This window comes from Myotis myotis, unplaced genomic scaffold (assembly GCF_014108235.1).
Source record: "Myotis myotis isolate mMyoMyo1 unplaced genomic scaffold, mMyoMyo1.p scaffold_m19_p_7, whole genome shotgun sequence".
NCBI lineage: Eukaryota > Metazoa > Chordata > Mammalia > Chiroptera > Vespertilionidae > Myotis > Myotis myotis.
This window is the reverse complement of record NW_023416379.1, coordinates 89,560,725-89,575,217: the sequence shown is the minus strand read 5'-3', so window position 1 is coordinate 89,575,217 and position 14,493 is coordinate 89,560,725. Positions and strand designations below refer to the sequence as shown.

General features: G+C 49.6%; 1 protein-coding gene across 1 annotated transcript in view; it reads left to right on the top strand.

Moving 5' to 3' along the window:
* DNAH8 (dynein axonemal heavy chain 8) overlaps positions 1-14,493 on the top strand; it is a 271,112-nt gene that overhangs the window by 193,855 nt on the left and 62,764 nt on the right. The window contains exons 74-78 of the mRNA XM_036318282.1: positions 634-886; positions 974-1,164; positions 6,820-6,941; positions 12,076-12,194; positions 13,700-13,902. Coding sequence (XP_036174175.1) covers positions 634-886; positions 974-1,164; positions 6,820-6,941; positions 12,076-12,194; positions 13,700-13,902 — 888 coding nt within the window. The remainder of the gene's footprint in view (positions 1-633; positions 887-973; positions 1,165-6,819; positions 6,942-12,075; positions 12,195-13,699; positions 13,903-14,493) is intronic.

The window sequence follows — 14,493 nt, the reverse complement described above, 5'->3', positions numbered from 1 at the left end:
CATCAGTGGACCTAGTGGCCATCAGAGCAGTTCCACGCACTCCAGCAGCTCAGGCCCTGCCCTGTACGCAGAGCACTGCTGTTTGCAGACATCGTGGCCATTCACTCAGCATGTCCAAACTGCCTTCCATGTCTTAAAATCAAATTCACTGTCACAAACATGTTCTGTCTATTAGAAACAATAATGAAGGGTAAAAATAAAATTAGGGTCTTTCTCCTGGGGAGATGCTCCTGCCAGTGGAAGGGCTGTTCTCTAAGGCAGCAGTGGAGAGTGCACCATTAGCCTGCAAGCTGGTGTGCAGCGTTCGGGGCAGCGCCGCTGGGAGCCCAGCTGGGCAGGCCGGTGAGCTCATGACACTGCAGGGCGCCATCAGGGTGACGATGGAGGTGACAGCGGAGGCCCCTGGGGGTGGGCTGCCTTGGGGATTCAGACTTCTAGGCAGCGAGAGGGACAACCCTTGCAGGAATGTTTGGAGGAATTCAGGCATCGGGTGGTAGCTAGACTAGAAGCCTTCTGAGCTCTGAAGAAATGGGGTTGAAAATTAATGGGGAGGTTTCTGAACGGAGGCACCTGGCTTTCCAGCTTCCCCGTCTGTGTTCTACAGTTCTCACCCTCTTCCTGTTTGGTTTTTAGGCTCCTTGGTAGATGATGAGTCTCTCATCGGTGTCCTCCGAACCACCAAGCTGACAGCAGCTGAAGTGAGTGAAAAGCTACACGTGGCCGCGGAAACGGAGATCAAGATCAACCTGGCTCAGGAGGAGTTCCGGCCGGCGGCCACCCGCGGGAGCATCCTCTACTTTCTCATCACAGAGATGAGCATGGTCAACATCATGTACCAGACCTCCCTGGCCCAGTTCTTGAAGTTGTTTGACCAGTCCATGGCCAGGTGGGCCTCGCGACCTTCCCCCCGGAGCAGCAACTTAAACACTTTTGTTTATATTCCTACTTCTTTGATTTTTAAAATGTATTGCAGATCTGAGAAGTCTCCACTCCCTCAAAAGAGAATTACAAATATTATCGAGTACCTGACATACGAAGTTTTTACATACTCTGTCAGAGGCCTGTACGAAAACCACAAATTCCTCTTTGTGCTCCTCATGACCTTGAAGATCGACCTCCAGAGAGGAACAGTGAAGCACCGAGAGTTCCACGCTCTCATCAAAGGTGAAGGGTTTGGAATATGGATGTGACGTACAGGATATCGCTTCTGATGCGCTCTTGGGTGGGCTGTAAACGAATTTTTACCACATAGTAGAGCAGTTATGTTGTCAGGAAAGCGCAGCTCTTTATCTATGCCCCTTTTTTTCTGATTTCCATTCATTGTGCTCCGGTTACTCAAGGTAGCTTGCTTCAGGGCTGTGTTAACGCTATGATTCTCAGTTACGTAATTACGTGAAGGTTGGTCACTGCTGCCCGTGGTGAGGAGGCCCTGACGCCGAGGGGTGGGAAAGTGCTGCTGGTGGTGAGGGTTCCAGTGCAGGAGAGCGGTTCCTCAGGCAGGAATGAATGTGAGGGCTCATAGCTGAAGTTAATCCCATTCATTGCTTATCTCCGTGTTAAAGTATAACTAAGACAAGAGTATTTTCATTCAGTTCAGCAAAACAAGTGCTGTGCACACCCAGCATGCTAGTGTCTGGGATACAAAGATGAAGCAGACACTGTTTTAAAAGAAATAGCAGCCTCATACAGGGGATAAAATAACTGCAAAACTAGGCCGAACCGCCCCAGTGTGATGAGAGCGATAAGAACATGTTCGGTCTAAAAGGAGGGAGGGGTTCCCTGCGCTTGGTGAGGTCAGAAAAGCTCCTTGGAAAACACACCTTTGCAGGGTGAGTCAGGAATTTGTCAGGTTATTTGACGCATGGGGAAATGTTTCAATCTTTTCTTTATGGTTTTGCCCTCTGTATATAGTTTAATAAATCACTTTCTCGCTGCTCCTCCCCACCCTCCAAAAAATGAAAGTGGCGTTTGAGTGGCCTCTGACGGTAGAGACGGAAGCGTGAGGAGGAAAGGCGGGGAGTGCGTGAACTGGGAGCCTCAGTTCCTAGAGGAAGGGTTTCCTTGATCTGGTGAGAAGCCAGGCATCGTGGAGGTGGTGCTGTGGGCCGTTCGGAACCTTTTCTTGTCCTCCGGGAAGGTCACTCGGGCAGACATGCATGGGCTAGAGAGCAGAGGATGGAGGGGTCTATTACAATCTCCGTGCCGCAGCCTGCGGTAAAGGCGATGGGAGTAGGAAGGAGGAAACAGGTGAGGGTCATAGCAGGGACAGGCACTGGACCAGAGCCACGAGGGGGGTCAGAGACGAGGTTCTGGTCTGTGCGGAGATTTCCCGTCCGCCTGGTTGAGAGAGGAGCTAGTTCAGGCGTGTCAGATTCGGGGAACAATGAGTATGAGTTTGGGACCTACTTTTCAGTCGGCCTAAGAACAACCTCAAATTCCAATGGCTCAACACAGCAAAGATTTACTTCCCCTCCACTCTCGCTCCAACATGCGTGTATGGTCACCCAGGAATCCCAGCTGCCTCCATAAGTACTAGGCAGAGGGACGGGTGTGGCAAGTCGTGTCCCGGCCCTCAGAAGTTATTCCATAAGTGACACATGTCACTTAACGCTCATATTTCATTAGCCGAAGCAAGACACGTGGCCACACCTAACTTCACGGAGAGCAGGGGCTGCAGCGCTCCCACGTGCTTGGGACAGGGGACTGGGCATTCCCATAGGCCTGGTGACTGCACAGACACGTGAGATGTGAGGCATCCAGCAGGCAGACAGCAGGCCGGACAGATGAGAAGGCAGACAGCGGCCACATTGGGCGTAGAAGTAACAACCAAGGCCGTGGGTCAGCAGAGACCACCCGGGAGGAAAATGCGGAGTATTTCCAAGCTCACGCTGCAAGGCGCAGGGACGTGATGCGCTTTATCCTCATCGCCCAGCTGACGAGAGGCAGGCAGGAGCCAGGCCTCGCTGCTCTACCGTGTTCTTTACTTCATTTCTTCCTCAGGCCCAGGTTAGGTTCCCGGATAAGAAACGTTGTAAACAGTTCTGTGTACTCACTGAAATGCCTTCTTTGACTTTTTCTTTCTTGTTTTTTGTTTTTTTTTAATATATTTTATTGATTTTTACAGAGAGGAAGGGAGAGAGATAGAGAGTTAGAAACATCGATGAGAGAGAAACATCGATCAGCCGCCTCCTGCACATCTCCCACTGGGGATATGCCCGCAACCCAGGTACATGCCCCTGACCGGAATCGAACCTGGGACCTCTCAGTCCGCAGGCCGACGCTCTATCCACTGAGCCAAACCGGCTTCGGCTGACTTTTTCTTTCTTGTAGCTCAAAGGAAATGAGAATATGTCCCGGGGTTCGTATTTTTCTCAGGCCTGGGACGCCTGCAGGAGCTGGTGTCTGAATTGTATGTGGGCGTTTGGAGGCCGCGTGGTGCGTACGGCGTGTGCAGGGCTGGGACCAGGGAACAAGCAGACTCTGCCCCGGCCTAGCTGTGTGATCTCAGAGAGCGACCCCGGTCCCCCGAGTCCAGGGGGCTGTGGGCCCCGGGGAAGGATAAGGGCCACCCGGAGAGACAGGGTGGGCTCTGGAGAGGAGCGTCCATATGTTGGGGTGGTCTCTGTAACATTTAAATAAAACGTGCCTGAATTTACCAGGCCAAGAAAGCTGCTCTGACTCGTCCAGTCACCTCAAGGCTCTCACTTGCCTGGGGCCGCAGCCTCGGGGTCTGGGGCCCTGGGCAGCGGGGACGGGGCATTGAAACGGGTGGAAACCGAGGCAGCAGTGGGAGCAACGGCCTCCCGCTGAGGACAGCCTCCCTCTGCGGGTGTAAGCGGGATGGGGAGTACACTTTTGGATTTTTCCTTGTTGCTGAGCTGGCTTCGCTTCCTGAGTCCCATCTGCTAGTGTGGTCCCTGGGAAGGAGACGGCTCTGACATAGAAGGAAGTGGAAACCCTGGCCCCTGGGTCCACAGTGGGTCGTGGAAGGACAGAGGAGTCAGAGGAAGAAGGAGGTGGGGAGAGGAGAGCACTTGGGAAACATCTGGACAGAAGATGCCCTGCGCTCTGCCCAGAGCCACGCGGGCATGGGAGCTGCCCGGCAGCATTGTGAGGGAGCGGCCGGCTGGATAAGCGTGAGGTTTGGCAGCAGGCGCGTGGACGTGGAATGTGGAGGGGCTGGTGCACACCAGAGGCCTGGGACCTCTGACCGGAGACAGGCCCAGTCCTTGTGGATGACAACCCCCTGCACCTGCAGGTCACACAGGACGTGCTCAGAGGGGACAGTGCAGGATCCCGGCCTGGGACTGAGACTGGTAGAGACCAGAGGGTGTGTGCAGATCTGAGGCCCCCCCCTGTCATGACACAATCACCCCTCCCCGCCTCCCCTCTCCCACCCAGCAAACCCAGCCAAACCGTGCTCTTACCTGAGACAGGTGGGATTCTGGGAGAGTAAATATGTAAGTCATCGGAGGCTGAGAAACACAGCAACACAGCAGGGAAGGAATCTGTGAGAATTAGATTTGACACAGAAAAAAAAAGAAGGCTGCACATTGGGGTTGAGGTGAGAACACATCTGTGCCCCGTTTCATTAGCTGAGAGCCAGGGAGAAGCAGATTGCACAGGGCCAGCAGCGCCAGTTTGAGGAGTTTGGGCTGCATCTAGTGGGCAACAGGGAGCCATCGAGTGCTTCCTGAGCAGGAAGTCTGTGAACAGAGCGGTGCTTCAGGAAGATGAATTTGGGAGTGTCTGATAGGTTGATTAGCAAAAGTATAGTCAGCTCAGCCGTAAAAGAGGCTTTGCGTTTTTTTAAAAAACAACCCAAAGCTGGCTTATTGTACAGTTTGTATTAGTTTTGAACCGGCTTACATTTTGACCAAATTATTTTTTTAAAAGATGGTATGACTTTGTTTTTAATGGTTTTTTCAAGGTTAACACATATGGTCCTTAGATCACTGATTTTTTTTTAAATCATTTGAACCCAGTGCTTCAGGGGGAGAAGGAAGACTTATTGATCACAGCAGAAGTGTTCGATTTCCCTGCAAGGACCGTCCCGTTGCCTCCACTCCTACTTGTTTCCTTCGGTCTCTGGAAGGTGCCTTGGACGTTCTGTTTCAATGGACAGCGTCAGACACTGTGAAACATGAAGCAGATAGCAGGGCAATCCTGCATCAGAGAGTAATCGACATGCTGTTTCCCTGCCCAGTTCCTGTAGAATGATCTCATCTTTCTTTTGTTGTAAACCACGGACAAAAGACACCTTAGGGCGTGTGCCCTTGCCCTCCGGGTTGGACTGGACCTGAGTTCCAAATCAGACAGTTAATGTCAAAACCACAGCTAATGCTTGCCTAGCGGTTACTGTGGGCCAAGACTGTCCTAAGCTTTCTGCACACAAACACGTATTTAATCTCCACAGCACCCCGTCTGGCAGATTCCATTGTTAGGCCTGTGGCAGAAGAGGAGGCAGAAGCTCAGTTCTTTGTCCCCGTCTTTGCCGCTCGAGAGTATTAGAGTGGGTGTTGGGGGAGAGACTGTCTGGTTAGTTGAGGTGCACGTGCCCGAAACTCTGCTGCAGCCTAAACGCCTCTGCTGGTGCCTTTGAGGCTTATGGTCCATGAACACATTGTTTTGGAAACAACGGAGGAGAAAAGGATGACTTGTCCCCGAGTCAGAGAAGCAGAGTCCCTTAGGCCCACAGCCGACTCCAGTGGTTGCTTTCCCGGTAACCTCGGTGTTGCCAGAACCAGAGCCCAGCAGGGCTTTCTCCCTCTCCAGGTGGCACAGGGCAGGTGGTGAGGACGGTTGCGGGTCTAAAGGCATGGTGGCCTCGGAGTCACTGCCCCGAGGGTGGAACAAAGGGGCCGTGCGTGAAAGGGGTACTTCAGCTCATGCACCATCCCCGGAAGGTGCTGGAGGGGGAGCAGAGCCCTGTGCCCCTCCCCACCCCCCTTTTTTGCCCAAGCGTTGATTATGAAGTGGAAGGATTCCAGGAGCTTTTCAGGATAATGGGATTTGAAACTGGCAGAATCACCGTTTTTGCATAATCTGAATGAAAAACAGAGCTGGAATTATTATGATAAAACATTACTAAAGATAGGCAACAGAGGGATTTTGAAATTGTAACAGTAGTCATGTGACTGGGTGGGAGCCGGTCACAATGGGGATGCTCGTTGACTTGTGATTGGCTTCAAAATAGGACCCATGCTGTTCACATGCTGTGAGTCCAGGGCCTTGCTCATTTCCTCTGCTTTATTCCCGGTGCCTGGAATGTGCCAGATACACAGGGAACGCTTAATAAGTATTTGTTGAATGAATGAATGATTTGATCATTAGTTACCCCCTTAAAATCCCACAGCTGTACTATGTCAATCTATCCATCTACCCATCTTTTTGACCTGGTAACAAATAGTACTGAATATGAAACTTCTGGAGGGGTGATTACTTAGAAGTGATTTTTAAAATCACACGTGGGATGATCAACCTATTCATTGATGTCAAAATGGTACATTGCAGACTGTTAAAACACAGTAAAAAGGCAAACAACCACAACCACCTGGGAACAGTTCTTTGCAGAGAAAAATGACAAGGAATTACCACCATCTGTATTTTATAAGACGGAACAAATCAGTAAATAAAACAGTAAGACATGAAGGAAATGTACCCAAAAAGGATAACCGCATTTTCTGTAATGTGACTATTTTCCAGTTTTCCCATATTTTTCTGGAATATGTTTATCTCATTTTTATGACTTGGGGGGGTGGGGAGGGGGTTCTAAAAATGGAGCCGGAGCTGACCTGGTTCCGCTGCCCCCTCCCCCAGGCGGAGCAGCCCTGGACCTGAAGGCCTGCCCTCCCAAGCCCTTCCGCTGGATCCTCGACATGACCTGGCTGAACCTCGTGGAGCTGAGTAAGCTCCCGCAATTCGCAGAAATCATGAACCAGGTAATAAAGGGCGGCGGGAAAGCGCAGGTCTCTACACCCAGACACACCTGCTGGGGTCCAGCCCCAGCAGGTCCAGGGGTCCCCAAAGGTGTGGACGGAGCCGGCGAAAAAGGAATGACACAGAGACAGAGTTCAGTTGATCAGCAGCCTAGCCAGGATCTCTAGCCAAGTTCTGGTCAGGATCTCCAGCGAAGTTCTGGTTAGGATCTCCAGCCAGGTTCTGTGTCCATGTTCTCTTGCTAGGTTCTCCAGACAGGTTCTCCAGCCAGGTTCTGTAGCCATGTTCCCTCGCTAGGTTCTCCAGCCAGGTTCTATCCAGGATCTCCAGCCAGGTTCAGTCACCAGGTTCTAGTCAGGTTCTCTTGCCAATTTCTGTAGTCAGGTTCAGTCCAGGATCTTTTGCCATGTTCTCTCGCTAGGTTCTGTGGCCAGTTTCTGTCCAGGATCTTTTGCCATGTTCTCTCGCTAGGTTCTGTCTCTAGGTTCTGTGGCCAGTTTCTGTCCAGGATCTTTTGCCATGTTCTCTCCAGCGAAGTTCTTCTGTCTCTAGGTTCTGTGTAGGTTCTGTGTCTAGGTTCTGTGTCTAGGTTTCTGTGTCCTGTTGTCTTGTTACATCTGTATTTATACCAGTTGATTCCAATCCTATCAATCTCTATTCCAAAGGTTAGGGCGTTTCTTATCTCCATTCCAGGGAGTAAAGATTATGTAGCTTAAGCATGATTGTTCATAGTTAAAGTGATTAATTACCCACCTGGCACTTAGTTAAGAGGTTTTATTCCCTCCCTAACTTCAGGGGAAAATCCCTACCTGGGGAAACAACCTTTCTCAGAGAGGTGACCTTGGTTAAAACACATAGTGCCAAGAAGGTGAGCAAACATATTAAGAACAGTATGCCATATATGCCAGGTCCCTTGAAACAGCAAGGATGGACTGGCTCCCGGCAAATTCCCCCTTTTTTATTTTTTAAAAGCAGGCATTAAAAAGAAAAACCCCAAATGCTCTCTTGTATCCATTTTAAGAGTAGGATTGGCGCTTTCCGCTATTACCTGAGTCCTGATCTATCACCCCAGGGAGAGCTTGCCAATCCTGCACTTTCCCGGGGTGGAAAGGCTGCAGTGGGGTTAAGGATAAGGCTCCTTGGGCCTACCTCCTCCCATGCCTTTACATTTACCTTTCCTTCCTCAGAAAAGCATGGACATACTTCTTGTATAAAACATTCTGTCTGACTGGGAGTAACCTTAATTCCTCTGTTAGCAAGCATATGTGTTAAAAGATCAATACGGAGTCTTATTTCTTTAGACTCAGTATGGCACATCTTCTTAATCTAAAGATAAATACAGAGTCTTCTTTCTTTGGACTCAGTATGGCACATCTCAATCTAAGTTCTGTACTATCCACCTTCTTACCCTACTTATCCTCTATAGGAGGGTCTGTAGCACCCTGGTGGAGTCCTATCCGTCCCGAGTGTGGGGGTTCTCATTGGGGAGGGAGGCTTACCTAGGGGAATCCTGTTTAAGGAGTTCCCAAAGGTGTGGACGGAGTCGGCGAAGACTATCCACCCTCTTCCTATGGTGGAGTCCTATCCATCCCGAGAGTGGGGCTTACCTAGGGGTCCCTGTTCGGGCGCCAGATGCTGGGGTCCAACCCCAGCAGGTCCAGGGGTTCCCAAAGGCGTAGACGGAGTCGGCGAAGAAGGAATGACACGGAGACAGCATTCAGTTGATCAGCAGCCTAGCCAGGACCTCTAGCCAGGATCTCCAGCCAAGTTCTGGTCTGGATCTCCAGCCAAGTTCTGTTCAAGATCTCCAGCGAAGTTCTGGTTAGGATCTCCAGCCAGGTTCTGTGTCCATGTTCTCTTGCTAGGTTCTCCAGCCAGGTTCCCCAGGTTCCCCAGCCAGGTTTGGTCACCAGATTCTGTAGCCAGGTTCTTCAGCCAGGTTCTGGCTAGGTTCTCCAACCAAGTTCTGTAGCCAGGTCCTGTCTCTAGGTTCTTCAGCCAGGTTCTCTCGCTAGGTTCTGTCTCTAGGTTCTGAGCCAGGTTCTGTGGCCAGGTTCTGTCCAAGATCTTTTGCCATGTTCTCTCCAGCGAAGTTCTTCTGTCTCTAGGTTCTGTGTCTAGGTTCTGTGTCTAGGTTTCTGTGTCCTATTGTCTTGTTACATCTGTATTTATACCAGTTGATTCCAATCCTATCAATCTCTATTCCAAAGGTTAGGGCGTTTCTTATCTCCATTCCAGGGAGTAAAGATTATGTAGCTTAAGCATGATTGTTCATAGTTAAAGTGATTAATTACCCACCTGGCACTTAGTTAAGGGGTTTTATTCCCTCCCTAACTTCAGGGGAAAATCCCTACCTGGGGAAACAACCTTTCTCAGAGAGGTGACCTTGGTTAAAACACATAGTGCCAAGAAGGTAAGCAAACATATTAAGAACAGTATGCCATATATGCCAGGTCCCTTGAAACAGCAAGGATGGACTGGCTCCCGGCACACACTCAGGCCATTTGTTGTTGTCAGTAACCCTCACCCAAGGATATTTTTTCCATTAATTGTTAGAGGGAGTGGAAGGGAGGGGTAGAGACAGAGAGAAACATCGATGTGAGAGAGACACATCGGCTGGCTGCCTCCCCTACACACCTGAGCCAGGGATTGAGCCTGCAACCGGGGTACGTATGTGTTCTTGACCGGAATCAAACCTGAGACTTGAAGTCCGAGGGCCAACGCTCTAACCACTGGGAAAACTGGCTAGGGCCACCCGGGCCATTTTAATTGGAGACCTCCTGGTGACAAGTCCTCACACAAAAGGGTCCGCACAATGGCGTAGCTTTAAGGCTCCGTGGCTTGCCAGGGAGAGCATAGACAGGGGGAAGGGCGGGGAGCGGGGGGAAGAGGGGCTCTCAGAAGGAACCTTTTGGAGGTGCAGGCAGCTGCCTTTTCCTTCTGTGCTGGGTGTGGGTCACTCACAGGTGCTTGGATCACTGTCAGAATCGGAACCAGGGGTGGGTCCTTTTTTGTACAGTATTGATGCTATTACATTTTTACTTTTGCCTCTGATTTTTAAAAAAATCTTTATTGTTGAGAGTATTACAGATGTCTCCCTCTCCCCCACCCCCCCATTGCCCGCTCCATCTGATTCCCGCCCCCCTGGCCTTCACCACTCTATTGTCTGTGTCCACAGGTAATGCATACATGCTCTTTGGTTAGTCTCTTCCCACCCCTCCCCTTCTCTCTGAGAGTTGTCAGGCTGTTCCATGTTTCCACGCCTCTGGTTCTATTTTATTCATCAGTTTATTTTGTTCATTAGGTTGCTTGCTTGTTTATTTTGCTTTTTAGATTCAATTGTTGATAGATGCGTATTCATTGCATTGCTGATCCCGCTTTAGAGATGAAAGAACCAAGACTCAAAGAGGTTAAGTAGTCCCCATGTGGCCGATGAAGGGCGAAGCCGTCATTGGACCTCATGCTCTTTCCTGACAGCACGCATTATTTCTCCGCAGCCTTTTACACCGGAGCTGGGCCTGATGTGAGGGGAAGGGCTGCTCTCAGGACAGTGCAGAAGCTCACGGGCCCTGCCACCAGGCGGCCCGCGCTGGCCTGTCTGTGGGAAGGAAGGGGAGAGTCTCCCAGCTGAGTGGTGTCAGCGATTGAAACAAAAATACCCTCGAACAGCAGCGGCCCCGCCTTGGCTTCTCAGGCCAAACTGTTTAACAAACTATTTGCTAGGAGAGAGGGCCAGGAAAAGGAGTGGGACACGGAGGTGGGCAGCCAGGGGCTGGAAGTCAGCCCACTGCTCATTATAGGTGCAGCTCGCCTGGGAGCGCTACTGTGAAGAGTCAAAATCAGCAACTGGAAGGTTGTCTCCCTCTCTCTGGCCGCTAGTGTGGGGGAGGCCTACGGGGGGCGCTGTGAGTGGCAGTGAGCTGGGGCCAGGGCAGTAGGGTGGGCCGAAGTAGCGTCCAGGCCTGCCGGCCCTGTGCCAAGCTGGTTCTGTGAGAGCAGCCAGCTGGGGGGAGCCCCGAGGAAGACGGCAGCTGTGAAACGTTTCAGAAATCCTCCTCCACCTTTCAGTGTCCCGGGGACGAAGTTGGAGCAACTGGGTTCATTGTTTTGCTATTAAACTGTGGGCTTTGGGCAGCTATTACTCTGGATGCCTCTGGAGAAAGCGGGGAGAAGAGAGGAGAAAGGACCCGGCTCGGGGGTGGCACGCAGCCTTGCTCTGTGCTGACTTGCTGTTTGCTGTGGGCACTGACCTGACTGTTGCTCTTTAAACACGCTTGCAAACGCGGCCTAAGTAACCAGGCCGCCTGCGGATGCCAGGCTCGCCATCATGCAGCGTCTGCCCCTGGTTTTCACGGGGCCGGGCTTCACCGAGCGCCTGTGGTGCCTCTGAAACCCCGCAGCTCTCCCCATGCTCTGCAGGAACAGCTGCCCGCAGCTCTCCCCATGCTCTGCAGGAACAGCTGCCCGGGGCCAGCTCCCGGAGAGACCTCTTCCCTCCTCCCGTCTAATGCCTCAGGGCAGGGTCACTAGGAACGTGGAAGTTTTGATTGTGCCATCTTTCAGTATGTTACCTAGAGGTCACCATTTGGAGGTTTGCCTATCAGAATGGTCTCTATCAGTGGTTCTCAACTCAGGGCAACTTTGTGCCCATTCTTCTACCCACTCCCAGCTCCTTCCCTCAACCTCCCACGGGGAGCTTTTATAATGTCTAGAGATTTTTGATTGTCCCGAATTGGGGGAGGGGTGTTACTGGTTTTTAGTGGGTGGAGGTGAGGAATACTGCCAGACACCCCACAGTGCACAGGACAGCGCCCTGAACAAAATATAACTGGCCCCAAATGTCAGTAGGTCGAGAAACCCTGGTCTGTGATTTTTTCCTGCCCAGTCATTTAGTGTGATTGATTCATGGTCCTAATCGTAGTGAAAGTGGAGAAAAGCAATGGGAAAACTGAAAGAGAATAGTAATCTCCACATTGTTTGAGTCATTGATTTTGAAGAAAAATGTAGATGCGTGGTCATATTTGAAAAATGATGTGCCTAGAGAGAACGACCCTCTGGGCTATTCGGCGTCCTCCCCAGTATATTATTTCAACTCCACGTACTCCCGTGCCTTGCTAATTGGCTTGTTTACTTCAGATATCTCGTAATGAGAAGGGATGGAAAAGCTGGTTTGACAAAGATGCTCCAGAGGAAGAAATTATCCCTGATGGATATAACGATTCGCTGGATACCTGCCACAAACTCTTACTTATCAGGTGAGAATAGGTAGCTCAGAGCTGGAGGCATCATATTGTCAAATTACGGAACTCACCTCGGGGAGTTTACTTCGCCGTGTCCCAGTAGTTATTATAAGCAACGTAGGTGCTTTCACACTGCAGCTTGGGATGGCAATTCTTTAGTTCCTTGACAAGCAAATAAAATGATGGTGGTGGCAGGGAATGGTATGTTTTGACAACGTATTGATGATAGTGCTTTTAGCCAAAAGACATGAAAAATATGCTTTATTATTCCCTTTATTCATTATTTATTGTTGAATTTACTTCTTTAATAAATATAACTCACAAAGTTATAAAGCAATTAGTTTATAAGCTGAAATTCAATTTCACCTGAGAAAAAAACCCCATAAATATTACGCTATTGAAATGTGTAATGCAGGCTTGACTATTAAAATAGAAGCAAACGTTTTAAATTGATGTTAAGGAAGAACATTCTTTTTTTTCTTTTCCTTCCCACTTTTCATATTTTCTTAATATCCAGTAGCTTGAAGAAGGCTTCTATATTAGAGTGTGAGTGTGTGCGTATATGTGTGTATGTGAAAGGGGGGGGGGGGAGAGAGAGAGAGAGAGAGAGAGAGAGAGAGAGAGAGAGAGAAAGAGAGAGAGAGAGAGATTAGATTGGTGGGCAAGGTTGGCATTGTGGGCAGATGAAACCATCAAAAGATTAACAAAAAGATGCTGGGTAATTTTGGAGTAGTTTTTATCTTTCCCAATGTTATAGCCCTACCTGAGCTTGCATCTCTTACAAAAAGTTATTTCCTGGATGTTGTCACTCTCTGCAAGTGATCCCAGCAATGGTGACCTCATGACCTACAGAGGCTGAAAGAGCTACTTGGTTTTATTGGAATCGATGTTTCTATCTTTTATCCATTATTCTAAAACTGAATCTTTGCCTAATGAATACTATAATCTGCAGAAGCTGTGATTTAAAATATCAAATATCAAATGACGTTATTTGATGTGTCATTGTGTTCAGAACCTACTTCAACGTAGGCAACACAGGTGGCATTAAATTAGTGCTTGCTGCTCAACCTACTTCTGACACTTGGACACGCTCTTCCCCCCCTGACGCCTGCAGAGCTCCCTGTGTGCGCAGGCCCGCCCTCCTGCTTCCCTGCTGCGCGGCCTGATGTGCAGCAGGCAGGCTCTTGATGACGATCCCGCCAGAGATCAACGTGCTCCTGTGTGTTAGTTTGGATGATGAACTGCTTACCTGAAGCGATAGCCCCAGTTACCAGGGATAATCATTTGATGCGCTTTTTAAAATAGCCAATTAAAACTTCAGAATATGCCTGGCACCGAAACCACACGATCAAATATGCACTCACCCAGGGTAGAAGACCTTGCCCTTGCTCAGACCCGCACAATGGAGATTTAGCTCTTTGTCCTTTGCTAATTAAATATGTTCTTTACGTGCCTAGAATGAGATAGGATAAGAAATGAAGAGACTGCATTATTTTCCTCTCACTCGTGTCCATTTCCAGGTCTTGGTGCCCCGATCGCACTGTTTTTCAAGCAAGAAAGTATATTGCAAGCTCCCTGGAGGAGAAGTACACAGAACCAGTTATCTTAAACCTGGAGAAAACTTGGGAAGAAAGTGATACACGGACACCTCTGATATGTTTCCTGTCCATGGGGTCCGACCCCACCATTCAGATCGACGCCCTGGCCAAGAAGCTGAAGCTGGGTATGAGCAGCAGGCTATGGCATTTAGCAAACCCCACACACTTTTGCCTCAAATTTTGCCTTTCATAACTTTATAACTGATTAGAAACATCTCTGTAAAACTGAGTTAGAAAAAAGTACTAAACTCTTTCCTCTCTCTTCAGACCTCCTGGAGTGAGGTTGGGAGAGAGATATCTTTGTGCAGAGAGGAACGAACTCATCTACCATATTCTGTTTTGTTTTGTTTTTAAAGTTGTAAGCAGATGGCCATGCTACATGGACAGTAGATTAGCAAGAATGAACTTACAAGAGCAGATTTTATTGCCATCTATAATAATAAAAGCTTAATATGCTAATTAGACCAGACGTCCTTCCAGATGACCTTCTGGATGAAGCCAGGGCTGCGAGGGAAGCCGGATCCCAGGTGCCTGCGGGCGACTGGAGGGAAGCCAGAGGGAAGCCAGTGCCGGCAGCCTGGGGGAAGGAAGGCCTACTCTTGCACGAATTTCATGCAACAGGCCTCTAATGTCTACATAAAATTACAACAAAGTCTATTTTGTCACAAATTTAAAAGAACTAGAACCATTGTAATGCAGTAATTGGGGATTCATTT